Below are 15,264 nucleotides of genomic sequence, written 5' to 3'. Positions count from 1 at the left end.
TAAGTTAAACCAGTCCTTAAAAGGACTATGAAAGGCAGGATGATTACATGTTTGTGGAAGAAGAAAGGGCCATTAAGAAAACCAGAACGATTTAAAATGCCATATAAATAAAGGCGACCAGAAGTTGATTTCAAGTTTTTCTTCTGTAATTTGTCTCCCTTTGTCGTGGCACGCTCGGAGAAAGTGAATGCAGGGGGCTGAAAGGAGGAGGGGGAGGACGGCGGAGGAAGGGAGGAGCCGTGGAAGGAGCGGCTCGCATCCCCCGCCCCCAGCCCCCACCGGCCCTCCGCCCCGCTCTTCCCGCCGCGCCCCCAGCCCCCGCCTTCCTCCTCGCTGCTCTCTCCCCCTCTCCGCCCGCCACTCTCGACCGCCCTCGCTTTGGGGACTCCATCAGCTTTTGATTTGGAAGGACGCTGATTGGCTGGAAGCGATTCAACACACGCCGGGCAAGAGAGCTTTGTCTGAGTTGAAGTGAAGTTGTACAGATTTTAGACTGGAGTCAGCAATCACGGGTGTTTAGTCTGCAGCCGCGCAGAGAAAGCGAGCAAGAATCGCTCGAGAAGGATTCACTGCAGACTGCCGGCACCTTGCACTAGATGGATTCCGACGACACGAGGGGGCCAACGCGGAGGTGACACTCGTCTGCCTGCAGAGAGGACAGCCGGCCAAACAAACGCAAGGATCGCACTCCACGCCGCTAGTAGCTGCAAGTCGTGACACGGTGTGTATGAAACAAAAGTTTGCGAGCCGTTAATTGCTGTGCTGTATTATTAAGAGACGCTTTCAACTTTCAAGTACCAAATGTAGCGTAGCTTTAAGTTGCCAAAGGAAGTTGGGGGAATTGCTTTGCCGTTTTAACTTGGTCTGTGTGAGGAATCTCCTCCAACTGACCGATGTGCCAAATGAATGCTAAAATGCACTTTAGATTTGGTTTTGCACTCCTGATGCTATCTTTCAGCTACGATGTACTGGGCAAGAATCTGAAATACAGGATTTATGAGGAGCAGAGGGTTGGATCAGTAATTGCAAGACTATCAGAGGATGTGGCTGATGTTTTAGTTAAGCTACCTAATCCTTCCACTGTTCGTTTTCGAGCCATGCAAAGGGGAAATTCTCCTCTCCTTGTGGTCAATGAGGATAATGGAGAAATCAGCATAGGGGCTAAAATCGACCGTGAACAACTATGCCAGAAAAACTTGAACTGTTCCATAGAGTTTGATGTGATCACTCTACCCACGGAGCATCTGCAGCTTTTCCATATTGAAGTCGAAGTGCTGGATATTAATGACAATTCTCCCCAGTTTTCAAGATCTGTCATACCTATTGAGATATCTGAGAGTGCAGCAGTCGGGACTCGGATCCCCTTGGACAGTGCATTTGATCCAGATGTGGGGGAAAATTCCCTCCACACATACTCTCTCTCTGCCAATGATTTCTTTAATATTGAAGTCCGGACCAGGACTGATGGCGCCAAGTATGCAGAACTCATAGTGGTGAGAGAGCTCGATCGGGAGCTGAAGTCAAGCTATGAGCTTCAGCTCACTGCCTCAGACATGGGGGTGCCTCAGAGGTCCGGCTCATCCATACTAAAAATAAGCATTTCGGACTCCAATGACAACAGCCCTGCTTTTGAGCAGCAGTCTTATATAATACAACTCTTAGAAAACTCCCCCGTTGGCACTTTGCTCCTTGATCTGAATGCCACTGATCCAGATGAGGGCGCTAATGGGAAGATTGTATATTCCTTCAGCAGTCATGTGTCTCCCAAAATTATAGAGACTTTTAAAATCGATTCAGAAAGAGGACATTTGACTCTTTTCAAGCAAGTGGACTATGAAATCACCAAATCCTATGAGATTGATGTTCAGGCTCAAGATTTGGGTCCAAATTCAATCCCAGCTCATTGCAAAATTATAATTAAGGTTGTGGATGTTAATGACAATAAGCCTGAAATTAACATAAACCTCATGTCCCCCGGAAAAGAAGAAATATCTTATATCTTTGAAGGGGATCCTATTGACACGTTTGTGGCTTTGGTCGGGGTTCAAGACAAGGATTCTGGGCTGAATGGAGAAATAGTTTGTAAGCTTCACGGACATGGTCACTTTAAACTTCAGAAGACTTACGAAAACAATTATTTAATCTTGACGAATGCCACACTGGATAGAGAAAAGAGATCTGAATACAGTTTGACCATAATCGCTGAGGACAAGGGGACACCCAGTCTTTCTACAGTAAAACATTTTACTGTTCAGATCAATGATATAAATGACAATCCACCCCACTTCCAGAGAAGTCGCTACGAATTTGCAATCTCAGAGAATAACTCGCCAGGGGCCTATATCACCACTGTTACAGCCACAGATCCTGATCTTGGAGAAAACGGGCAAGTTACGTACACAATTTTGGAGAGTTTTATCCTGGGAAGTTCCATAACTACATATGTAACCATTGACCCATCGAATGGAGCCATCTATGCCCTCAGAATCTTTGATCATGAGGAAGTGAGTCAGATCACTTTTGTGGTGGAAGCAAGAGATGGAGGAAGTCCAAAGCAACTCGCTAGCAATACCACAGTTGTGCTCACCATCATTGATGAAAATGACAACGTCCCTGTGGTTATAGGGCCTGCGCTGCGCAATAATACTGCAGAAATCTCCATACCCAAAGGGGCTGAAAGCGGCTTTCACGTCACGAGAATAAGGGCAATTGACAGAGACTCTGGTGTGAATGCTGAACTCAGTTGCTCCATCCTAGCAGGGAATGAGGAGAATATCTTTTTAATGGATCCACGATCATGTGACATCCATACCAATGTGAGCATGGAATCTGTTTCCTGCACAGAATGGGAGCTCTCGGTTATCATCCAGGACAAAGGCAATCCTCAGCTGCATACCAAAGTCCTCCTGAAGTGTGTGATCTTTGAATATGCAGAGTCAGTGACAAGTACAGCCATGACCTCAGTAAGCCAGGCATCTTTGGATGTCTCCATGATTATAATTATTTCCTTAGGAGCAATTTGTGCAGTGTTGTTGGTTATTATGGTGCTGTTTGCCACGAGGTGTAACCGAGAAAAGAAGGACACTAGATCCTACAACTGCAGGGTAGCGGAATCCACTTACCAGCACCACCCAAAACGGCCATCCAGGCAGATTCACAAAGGGGACATTACATTGGTGCCCACCATGAACGGCACTCTGCCCATCAGATCTCATCACAGGTCATCTCCATCTTCGTCTCCGACCTTGGAAAGAGGGCAGATGGGCAGCCGGCAGAGTCACCACAGTCACCAGTCCCTCAACAGTTTGGTGACAATCTCATCCAACCACGTGCCAGAGAATTTCTCATTAGAACTCACCCATGCCACTCCTGCTGTTGAGGTAAGATCATACCCTACACCAGTTCACTGGGCAAGTCAGCTGTTAGTGTTCAGAAGCTGTGTATCTGTTAGTTCTTAAATGTTTCTCTGAAGAAGTAAACAATATTTGAATTAAAGAGGGTACATGTTGCATTATGTGTATGTAGCAAGTATACATGCCTTAGTGGGCTGTTTTGTTTTTCTTAAAGAATTTGCTTGCATGTATTATGTATATGTATAATATTGAAAAATAAATGTGGAGCTCTCAAATGACTATCTAATTAGAAATACCCTTGCTTCCCAGATTGAGATACTGGAAGCCGAAAATAAAAGGGCTTGTTTTATTCTCATAATTGTGATTCCTATTAACACTCCCCCAAAAAACAAAAGAATTTTTAAAAACCCACAAAAAAAACAGAACTGAAGCCTCCACAATGCCATCTAAATGCATATCACGTTTGCTCAACTTTTAGAATTTTTTAGACTATTTTAGCTGCATGTGTTCGAATGTTGTATTTTACAACATTTTCCACGTATTTTTATAACTGTTCACTTTAATCTGAACTAAAAAAATAAAATAAAATAAAGGAAATCAATCTGTTATTTATCAAGGAGTTCTCTTTCCAAAAGAAAAAGTCAGTGTATGAGATCATTCAAGTCTCTCCGGGATGGAGTCAGTTATGTGTGGTGGCTGCCTACGTAGTCGGCCACATTCCAGCATGTGTAAATCTTTAAAACAGAGGTAACATGTTCAATTAATTAGGATGAGATAGTGAGCAACTGTTTTTCCTTGCTTAAAGCTTGCGAGTCTTTGGGGCTTTGTTTCCAGAAATCAGTTCTGTCTCTTTGGTTTCCAGCAGGTCTCCCAGCTTCTTTCAATGCTTCACCAGGGGCAGTATCAGCCAAGACCAAGTTTTCGAGGAAACAAATATTCCAGGAGCTATAGGTATGACTTATCCTCCTGCTCCCTATTGAGTCCCACTAACATGAATGCTGAAGAGTAAAAACCACACTTTCTCTGATTCATCTTTCTAGATATGCCCTCCAAGACATGGACAAATTTAGCTTGAAAGACAGTGGCCGTGGTGACAGTGAAGCAGGAGACAGTGATTATGATTTGGGGCGAGATTCACCAATAGATAGGCTGCTGGGTGAAGGATTCAGCGACCTGTTTCTTACAGATGGAAGAATTCCAGCAGGTAAGAGGGTAGGGACAGATGATAAATCCTTACTTTCAGATCTGCTACACAAATGAAGTGAAAAGTTTCTCCTATGCTTCTAATTTTCTTTGTCCTTTGCACTGACATGTGTGTCACTTGTACACTATTAGCAGTGAACATGACCTGGCACCCTTCAGAATCATTTTCTTAAAATTCCTATGAAGCAGTTGGTAGAGATGGAGTAAGCAGGAGAGCCCAGCAGGACAAGAAGGAAAGAGTGGGGAGAGGCGGACAGAAAACCACACCACTTCTTTCCTCTTCCTGCCCCGTCCAGGACTGCCGCAGGACACTCTTGAGCAACTCTTTATGAAATTACTGGGTGGTTGTTGTTATTCAAACAGCCTGTTTTGGTGCCTCGTGGTGAACCGGACTATAATTTGGAGGACACAGATTTCCTGTGATGGAAACCTACTCGCAGAATCAGAGATTAAAATACACTAGAAAATGGTCCACTTCTATCACCAAAAATAGGACAAAGAATGCATCTTTGTAGGTGGTAAACAGAATATTTTTGCCACACCTTCATTTTCTATCTGCACTATAGTGGAAAAGGAACAGGGGTTTAAGAGGGGAATTTTAAGTCCAGAGCTACATGGAGGAGATCCTAGTAAGTTATGAGCCACATTTTCCTTAGAGTCCCCCCTCTCTAAGTTGTGTAGTAGAAACCCTGAACCAACTGGGTAAATCCTGACTACCTCATTGTGGCAACCCTGGTTCTAGAGACTGTAATATTGAAGCAACTCTTAGGAACACATAAATGTTGCTTTGGCTACTTATGTTTCTACATTCCAGGGAATGTTGATCAAACGACTGCCATTTGATAAATGAAAGGCAGGCAGAACTATGCCCCATCTGAGTTCCATCAAACATCCGTTTTCTAAATATAGATAAGTAGGAGAGTTTAGGAAATAGTCATGAGACCGCTTCAGAGAGCCACAGAAATGCAGGTTTTCACCGCATGGAAAGTTCTGGTGGTGGTGGCAGTAGTTGCCACCAGTAGTAACCAGCAATGTCCCAGCACTTATGTAGGCCCTAGGAGGACATTGGTACCTGCATTCTGTCTCTGAACACTTCGACAGACACAGGAATTCGTAGTGGGGTGGAAGTAAGAGTAGTGTTCTTGTTTTATTTGTTTGTTTGTTTTGTTTAGGTTTGAGAACTGAAGCTTGTAAAGGTTAAAGCAACGTGTCCTAAATCGGGCCGTTCGTACATGGTGGAGGTGGGGTTTGAACCAGTCCCCGCACACATAAACACTAGCTTAGGAAGAGTAATATGAAGCAACAGTTGTTTTAAAAAATAAGTTCAGTAATGTATTTGTTCTCATATTCTTACGTCTCATCTACCGTCTATGAAACGATTGAATGCTGCCTATTTCATTATGATAGGACAGCACGAGACAGTGCGTCTCTGGCAGGGTGAATGTATGGCAAGGACTTCTAGTCCTTGAGGGCTACAGTGTACACAAGAACCAATATTTGCACAGTAGTGTCTTTGCTTCTTTGTTTTATTCCTAGATTCCCTGTTTATAGGAAGGAAATAAATCTCTGAAAATCTAGTGGGATATACACATCCTCAGAAAACTTGCAATGAAATGAAAGAACCATCTGGCTAAATTTCTATGATTCAGTGATATTGATGGAACTCTAATGTTGAATATTGATCCCTAATTTTGAATAATGTCATTTCCTAAATGACATTATTTCATAGAACAGAAAAGTAATATAATGGCCATAACATTAGTGTTGTATTATAATAAGTTATTTTTTAAATTGTATGAAGGCTATTCATTGAAATTTTAATTTACTGGCATAGTTAAAAGGAAAAAAACTTTCCCTATTTAGACAACCTTTCCATATGGGGGCCTAAATGGTGCCTAAAATCCTTTTTAATTCTGAAATTGTGTAGTTGTAAACAGCTAACCGGTTTTAAACAAAGACAAGATTTCTCTTTCACTCTTTTAAAGCTACCAACACCAGATATGTTCATGGCAGGAGAGTCACCTAATGCCTGTATTAAAAAAAATAAGATAAAAAAAATGTAAATAAAGCCATTGAGGAAATAATGGGTAGATATAAAGTCTAGGTAAGCTTTATTTAGTGAATAGCTTTAAACTCCTTATAAGTTAATCATTTCTTTTCAAAGTTGGAGGTTCACTTTTATATTATCAGTAATAACACAACTTAATATATAAATAGCCCTTTAAAAATTCCACATTTACATAATTATACTTAATCTAGGTGTCTAGCAGGAGAGCTATATTGCTGGTACATGGTGTTGTTTTATAATACATTTCTTTCTTACTGGCCACTTGCATCCATGTAGAGAAAGCATTCTGGTGGCATAGAGCACTGGGATATTACCAGTGATTTATGAAGTATTTTAAACCTTATTCATGTCTGACTAGTATGGAAAGAAATAAGCATATTGAGTATTTATACAGAGATAACCGTCCTTTAATTATGACCATCATTCTGATTGTACTTCAACCATTTTCTGGTTTATTACTCATTCTGGCAGCTTCCGCCAGCATGTTAGGGTTTAAAACTTGTGCTGTGTAAACTTATATTCCCAGGAAATAGCCCAAGTAGGGGAAAAAAAAAAAATGCAAGTCCACATCTGAATGCCATTAACAGAATCAGTGCAGTTTTCAAAAGCATGTATATTTTTAGGACTTAAGTGTCTTATTCCAACTATTTTTCTGCACTGAACTGTGATCAAATATAGATTATGTTATGTTGCATTGCCTGCCAACAAGGTCATTTCTGGTCATCCATTCTATTAATTCCCACAGAAATATCCTGCATTCTGAGCAGTAAAATCAGCAAGCATTTTTGTCTGTTAGCTCATGTTTGTCAACATACTTTCTTCCTTACTCATTCAACTTAGAACTACAGTGCTACACATATTTCTGCAAAATTTCCATTTTCCCAATCTATCAGCTGCACCAGAATGATTTATAAAGGCTTTTGATTTTGTTTCTTGTGATACTCCTTTATTAGGCTCATTCCACTTTTTATTCATCTGCCATCTGTGATTACTTAACTCAAACATCTCTCTTTAAATCCATGTTCTGTCCATTGTCATGGCTGGTATCCCGGTTCTGGCCTTTCTTCCACGGCTGGTTTACTGTACCAGCACAGAAGCCGATATTCACTCTCTAGCACCTCCTGCGTTCATTAAATATTTCTTTTATGCAGCTTGAACAACTTTTTCAGAATGTTTTAATTTACATTTTTTTTGGTTCAAAGTCAATAATTGACTTTTGTTGCCCAGCAACACCTAATAAAACTACTTCCCTTGGCATTCCAAGGCCAATAAAACCCACTCCTAGCTTATTAACTCTCCATTTTGCTTCTTTCTTTCTTTCTTCCTTTCTTTCTTCTTTTTTTTTTTAATCTTTTGCAATGGGCACAACCATCTCTTGACATAACACACCAGTCCTTTGCTCATGTTGCCTTTCTTCCTGAAAAAATTAGTTTCTCTTCACCATGTCGGAGACCTCGTCAGCTCTCAAAATTTGTTTCAAGTTTGTCTTCCTTTAACCACTACAACCTCCACTTTCCCCCCTTTTTTCCCTTTCTTGCCATGCCCTCAGCATCATACAGCCTGGCACTCTAACTGGGCATTTGGGGCATCACTTGTTACACTTGACTCAGAACTGGATCGGAAACCATTTGAGGACAGGGAGCTATCATAATGACTTTGTCTATGGCAGGCTCTGAAGATGGAACTGATTGGCTACTCAAATCACTAATGGCTTGATAGGAGTTAGACTCAGGGTTTTTATCTCTTCTTCTTAAGTTAGGTTTGATGTATAAGATATAGTACAGTCACAAAATTGATAGTCCTATGGAATTCTCTGCTTCCTTACCTCCCTCCCCTTCCCAGAGGAAATTTAACCACCTGAAGAGACAGAAAGATTAGCCACATGCACCCCTTGCCAATAAGTTCTAACTTACTGGATGTGGTATGAAACCTCTGTGGCACTGAATTATGTGTATACTGAGCATGTTTTAAATAGTTGAGTCTCCAGGGGAAAGGTTGAACATATCAATGAAACAGAAATACCCTATTCTGTACCACTGCCCCCATCTCTATTAATTTTCCCCAACCTTCTCTCCATTAGCTTTGCTTCGTCAATTTTACCTATTTATGAATTTGAAAAATGGTATGTTAATTTATTATTTTATAATAAAAGTTTCACTTATTTGCTGCAAAGTTGTTAAATAGCATTCCCTGTTTTAAAAATTCCTGTAATTAAATTACTTTTGGACGGGGACTACCATTTTAATCAAACAGGTTGTATTTTTGATTGTATGTTCATTAAATTCAGGTCTTTAGAAAGTTGATCATATGCAGGATTCCTAGAAGCCTATGTAATTTTTCTACCCCCCATCATTAAATATTAAAAGAAAACAAAATCAATCAGACAATCAATCAAACAATTAAGTCCTTCCCACAGAGTTAAAGGCTGGAAAACAAATGAAAGTTGTCATCAGATCTATTTCCCTTCCTTCTCACAGGATGTGTATAGGACAAGATAGACAGATCTCCTTTCCATTTTCAGAGACCCGGGGAATCAGGGAAAAAACTTCATTACCACTTTGAGAATTATTTCACTGCTGAGAAAACCTCATGGCTATTAAGGCATTCTAATTACCTTCAACTCCTTTTGGTTTTTGTCCACATTAAATGATGAGCGATAATTGGTGAGTTTTACCAAACAGTAATAATGCATGAAGTCAGTACATCTAAACATGCTTTTATTTATTTATTTATTTTTTAATATTATTTATTTATTTATTTATTTATTTATTTATTTGCTAGACAGAGATCACAAGTAGGCAAAGAGGCAGGCAGAGAGAGAGGAGGAAGCAGGCTCCCCGCTCAGCAGAGAGCCGGACTCGGGGCTAGATCCCAGGACCCTGAGACCAGGACCTGAGCTGAAGGCAGAGGCTTTAACCCACTGAGCCACCCAGGCGCCCCAACATGCTTTTATTCTTAAGTCATCCATCCTTATTTAAACTTAGCCTTTCTTCACAGCAAAAGTACACAAGGATTCTCAGTATTTGCCCTTTGTCTTACCCCCCAGTTAGCACTTACTCTATCTCTGCATTTTCCCTACTCTCTATTTTTAGCTTTCCTGCCAATCAGACTTTTGTTCTCACCCAGTATACTTGCTGTCATTTTTGCAGATAAGCCCCTTCTCTATTAAGAACTGAGGTCCAGGGGTGCCTGTGTGGCTCAGTGGGTTAAGCCTCTGCCTTCTACTCTGGCCATGATTCCAGAGTTCTGGAATCGAGCCCCACGTTGGGCTCTCTTCTCAGCAGGGAGCCTGCTTCCTCCTCTCTCTCTCTCCCTCTGCCTGCCTCTCTGCCTACTTGTGATCTGTATCTGTTAAATAAACAAATAAAATCTTTTAAAAAAATTTTATTTTACTGCATAAGAACTTTTAACATGTGATCTACCCTCTTAATAAAATTTAATTATACAGTACAGTATTGTTAACTATAGGTACAATGTTATATGGCAGATCTCCACAACTTACTCTTCGTGCTTAACCAAAACTTGATATCCTTGATTAGCAATCCCCCATTTCCTCAACCCCCTAGCACAGACACATACCTACTAGTAACCACCATTCCACTCTTGGATTCTATGAGTTTGTCCATTTTAGATACCTTATATACATAGAATCATGCAGTATTTGTCCTGACTTACTTCACCAAGTATAATGTCCTTAAGATTCATCCATGTTGTCACATAATGTAGACTTTTCCTCCTACTTTAAGGTTAAATAATATTCCATTGTATGCATATACTACATTTATTCTATCCATTCATTTGTTGGTGGTCATTCACGTTGTTTTCCCATCTGGCTATTGTGAATAGTGCTGCTGCCATGAACAAGAAAGGGCTAATATCTCGTTGAGATCTTGATTTCACTTCTTTTGGGTAAATACCCAGAAGTGGGATTGCTAGATCATATGGTAGTTACATCTTTAGTTTTTTGAGGAACTTCCATATTGTTTTCCATAGTGGCTGCACCATTTGTATTCTTAGCAACAGTGTACAAGTATTCTAATTTCTCCACATCCTTGTCAACATTTATTATTTTTTATAACAGCCATCCTGACAATTTGAAGTGATATCTCATTGTGGTTTTGATGTGCATTTCCCTGATAATCAGAAAATATACAGTGATTGCTTATTCTCTGCAGACACTTCACCTGGTAATGGGGACTATATAGACTACTTGCTTCCCTTGATAAAGGATTTGACATTGTTCAAGAGTCATCCTTTTTCACAATAATTTGGGAAGAAGAGAAATCTTTCTGAAGTGGTCAGATCTAGAGAATTAGCTTGAATAGATAGGTATGGTTGTTACCAATCCAGTTGTCATTCAAATGTAAGATAACTACTTTGTATTTTCTGCATTCTGTCTCTGGCTCTAAAATAAAATCATGATACTGAAGAGACCTAATTTTCAGAGAAAGAGATAGATGGTTTGTAGAGTATATTTTACATTTTTGCATTTCTTCATTGTTGTGTAATTTAGTTATATTTGGCAAATTTAGAAATTTTTCTCCTCTTTATTTTCTGCTTCTCTAATATCACCTATTATTTTCTGTGAGTGTGGCCACTCACATTCCAATAGGGCATTATAACAACTGGAAGAGATAACCAATGGATTTTTTTGTACTGTTCAGCTTTTAATGACTTTTCCATCTACTTGAATTTCAAACCTCTAAAAAAAGTTTTCGTAACAGATTAACTAGGGATGCCTGGTAGTTGAGGATAATTTGCATTGCTATTTTAAGTAACAAATAATCCAGAATACGTTGGAGAGAGATTAATAAGGATAATGACCTGATAGTTTATTATATTCCCAATGCCTCCATTGAAGGTAAAGTTGGTCAGATAGACCTCAATATCTAGAAAGCTACTCATAGGTAGTACTCAAAAATTATCTGGTGGCATTCTAAAATTATGATTTTCACTTTACAGCCCTGGGTTTTCAAGAATTTATGTTCAGCAAACATCCCGTCACCCATACCTTTGCTCCTTTTCAGTCATCCTCATGTATAAGTTATAAATCCATTTTCTCATTCCGTGAGTAGCAGAAATAATATTCCTGAGAAGTGTGTGAGTCATAACCCTCCTTTCCTTATTTGATAAACAGGAAAAAAAAAAAAAAGTCCATAAAAATGATACTCAAATCCTAAGTGTAGTCCATTTGGTGTATAAAATAACAGGTGAGTATCGTGTTCGCTGTTTAAAACTGTCTCGTCTCACTTTTTAAAAAATGAAATTACCTTCTTTTGTATCATTTGGAGTTACGCTAAGTATGATCATGAATCCCTGTTGTTTTCCTCGGTGTAGCTATGCGGCTTTGCACGGAGGAGTGCAGGGTCCTGGGGCACTCCGACCAGTGCTGGATGCCACCGCTGCCCTCGCCGTCCTCCGACTATCGGAGTAACATGTTCATTCCGGGGGAGGAGTTCCCAGCACAACCGCAGCAGCAGCATCCGCATCAGAGTCTTGAGGACGACACCCAGGCCGCGGATTCTGGGGAGAAAAAGAAGAGTTTCTCCACCTTTGGGAAGGACTCCCCGAACGACGAGGACTCCGGGGATACCAGCACATCCTCTCTGCTCTCGGAAATGAGCAGCGTCTTCCAGCGCCTCTTGCCCCCTTCCCTGGACACCTACGCGGAGTGCGGCGAGGTGGATCGGTCCAACTCTCTGGAGCGCCGCAAGGGGGCGCTGCCCGCCAAGACTGCGGGTTATCCGCAAGGCGTGGCCGCCTGGGCCGCCAGTACGCATTTTCAAAACCCCACCAACAGCTCGGGTCCCCCTCTTGGAACTCACTCCAGTGTGCAGCCTTCCTCCAAATGGCTGCCGGCCATGGAGGAGATCCCTGAAAACTATGAAGAAGATGATTTTGACAATGTGCTCAACCACCTCAACGACGGGAAACACGAACTCATGGATGCCAGTGAGCTAGTGGCGGAGATTAACAAACTGCTTCAAGATGTCCGCCAGAGCTAGGAGGTTTTAGCGAAGCGTTTTTGCTTTCCATATGTGTGGAAATGGGGGACAGAGAAGACCCTGAAAAGAACTGGCATTGCCGAATAGTTGCATTTATCATAAATGTGTCTGTGTATATTGAATATTAAATACTGTATTTTCGTATGTACACAATGCAAGTGTGATTATTTTAATCTGTATTTTAAAAATACATTTGTACCTTATATTTATGTGTAATTTAACAGACAAATTTTATTTTTTTACTCCCATGACAAACATGTCTTTCCTAATCATGTAGAAACTAGCCACTATTCAAATAGGATATATAGACAACCACAAAGTATAAAGGCACTGTGTAGATTAGTTATGTTGGGGAAGAAATTGCTGTGCTGTAGGAACAACCCCACTAAAGCATTATATGATTCTTAGTTTCATTAAGTGATCCAGTTTCTTTTTATAGTACTTAAAAAATAAAATTATGCATCAATAAAAATGTTAAACCATTTTATTATTATCATTATTTTCGCTGCTCTCTTCTAGTTTTGATAGTTCAATTACGGCAGAATTCAAACATGAGGTGAAATTTCATTTTAGGACTGGGAAGTGTCTTTCACAGACAATGATGAAAATAGGGCTAGAGCGAATGCTTCCCAACCCCCAGGGCCCTACTATTCTGGGGCATCACACTGGCCTGTTCTTGAGAATATTTCTCCTGAAGTATTATTGTCTATTTGTAATCAAGGTAAACGATGAATTTCATTCTGTCCTTGTAACAGTAGACATGCTCCAAGGAAATGGAATCTGTCCTATAAATGGGTTAACAGTATGTATTCTAACAGCAAAAGGTATTAGTGGATGAAGACTGTTATGTCAGTGTCCCTCCTAGGGTAGTAAATGTAAGTGATTTATTCTGAAACTGTTCTATTTGAATCTTCTCTCCTTCACAAAACTTGAACATTTTTATCTTTTGCGATGTTTTTGTTATAACTATTCACTTTTAGCTTTTGTCTCCAGTGCATGATCTCATATTTTTGCTTTTATTTTTAGTATAAGAATGTTTTTTAAAATTATGATTTTTGTTACTGCAGTTCTGTTGTATTTGTTGTGTGACAAACAACAAATTCTTTAATTATTGTGCTGTTATCTCTCTGTGTGGAATGCTTTGGTAAAGGAGATCATTATTATGACTGTTCTCATTTATGACCAAGCTTCTATTAATGTTATTTCTATGAATACACTATCTTGATTGTACTCTCCAAAAATTTTTGCTGTCAATGAAAATAAAAGAAAAATTAAAGTAAAGCTAAAGAACTGTCCATAAGTCAGAGTCCTGGTCTACATATAAGTTCAAAAGCTTTGCATGAAGCATATCTTTCATGAGAGAATAATTCTATGTTGAATTTTAAGTGATACAGAGGAAGCTTTCAGCTGGCTTGGCAAACAAGAAAAACACAATGGAAAAGGAATGAATTTGAGACCTGTAATGGGAATGAAAGAAGTCTACGGTATTCCCAGTAGAATGAAGAATTTAAATGCATTTGAAGTGTAAAGAAAAAAAAAAAGAATAATAAAATAGTAACCACTTGAACATTTTTCAAATTTAAAAAAAAATCTCAGAACATTTTGTATTAAGTTAGGTCAAAAAAAGATGCCTTACAATGTTTCCAAGAGGTAAATATATCATCCTCCTTGGTTTACTAGCAGGGAATTGAAATATGAAGAAAGTTAAATAGCCTAAAAAAGGCTGAACTCAGATATTTTAAATCTCAAATGAGCACCACATCAAATAGATGTTTTATGTCTTCTGAAGGCATATTTTCCTTTATAGGAGGGATTTTAGTTAACAAGGGAAATTTCCATTTATTTTTCAGTATATTACACACACAAATGCTAACCACATTTAAAAACATTATTTTTTTCAAATTCACTTCCTTTCAGTACATATTATCATTAAAAATTTTTCATGGCTTCGCTGTTCTTAATTTAAAGCACAACTAGAAATTAGGAAGCAGAGATGGAAATCAACATTTAAATAATGCAAAGGAAATAAAATGCAATACTATATTAAATACAAAACCTTTGTGTATTGTCTGTATAGTAAATTTTCCCTGTTTCGGACTCCTTGCCTCCAGCCTTCTCCACTTACTATGGCTTTCCAGATGCAAGGGTAAAGGGAATATTGGTGCAAGATTGTCACTTTTCGCTCCTGTTCCTTTCACAGATACTATAATCTCAGTGAAAGCTCAACTCTCTGGTGCTATCATAGCAACTTAACTTTTCATCAAGTTTACATTTTCTCTTCCTTGATACCATGCCCCTCTTCAGACTGAAACAACTGAAAAGCACTTAAACGAAGGAGGTTCTTTTTGATTTCTTAATCCCTTTGTCCCCATCCAGTTCCTTTAAATGTTCTTCAGTGATCAAGAGAGAGACAAAGGCAGGAGCAGAGGGAAGGGCAGAGGGAGAGGGACAAGCGGATGCCCCACTGAGCAGGGAGCCTGACGCCTGACTTGGGGCTTGATCCCAAGACCCCAGCCAAGATCATGACCTGATCCAAAGTCAAAGGCTTAACTGATTGAGCCACCCAGGCACCCCAGTAATAATCTTCTATTAATTAATAGGATCATCTCCCAAAAATGTAATTCAGTACTGAATC

At 39.7% G+C, this 15,264-nt stretch overlaps 1 protein-coding gene across 2 annotated transcripts; it reads left to right on the top strand.

The window, feature by feature from the left end:
- The first annotated feature begins 330 nt into the window (after positions 1 to 330).
- Positions 331 to 14,173, top strand: PCDH18 (protocadherin 18). Of its 2 annotated transcripts, none has more exons than XM_032333425.1 (4): positions 331 to 3,380; positions 4,219 to 4,304; positions 4,394 to 4,557; positions 11,962 to 14,173. In XM_032333425.1, the coding sequence occupies exons 1-4, from the start codon at positions 894 to 896 to the stop codon at positions 12,627 to 12,629; spliced, it is 3,405 nt and encodes a 1,134-aa protein (XP_032189316.1). In that variant the 5' UTR covers positions 331 to 893; the 3' UTR covers positions 12,630 to 14,173. The 2 variants fall into 2 exon arrangements, with proteins under 2 accessions (XP_032189316.1, XP_032189315.1); XM_032333424.1 differs by having other exon boundaries at positions 4,216 to 4,304.
- Positions 14,174 to 15,264: the final 1,091 nt, after the last annotated feature.

The sequence above is a fragment of the Mustela erminea genome, chromosome 2, assembly GCF_009829155.1.
Source record: "Mustela erminea isolate mMusErm1 chromosome 2, mMusErm1.Pri, whole genome shotgun sequence".
In the NCBI taxonomy this organism is placed as follows: domain Eukaryota; kingdom Metazoa; phylum Chordata; class Mammalia; order Carnivora; family Mustelidae; genus Mustela; species Mustela erminea.
The sequence above is the reverse complement of the archived record's forward strand: the minus strand, read 5'-3'. Positions and strand labels throughout refer to the sequence as shown.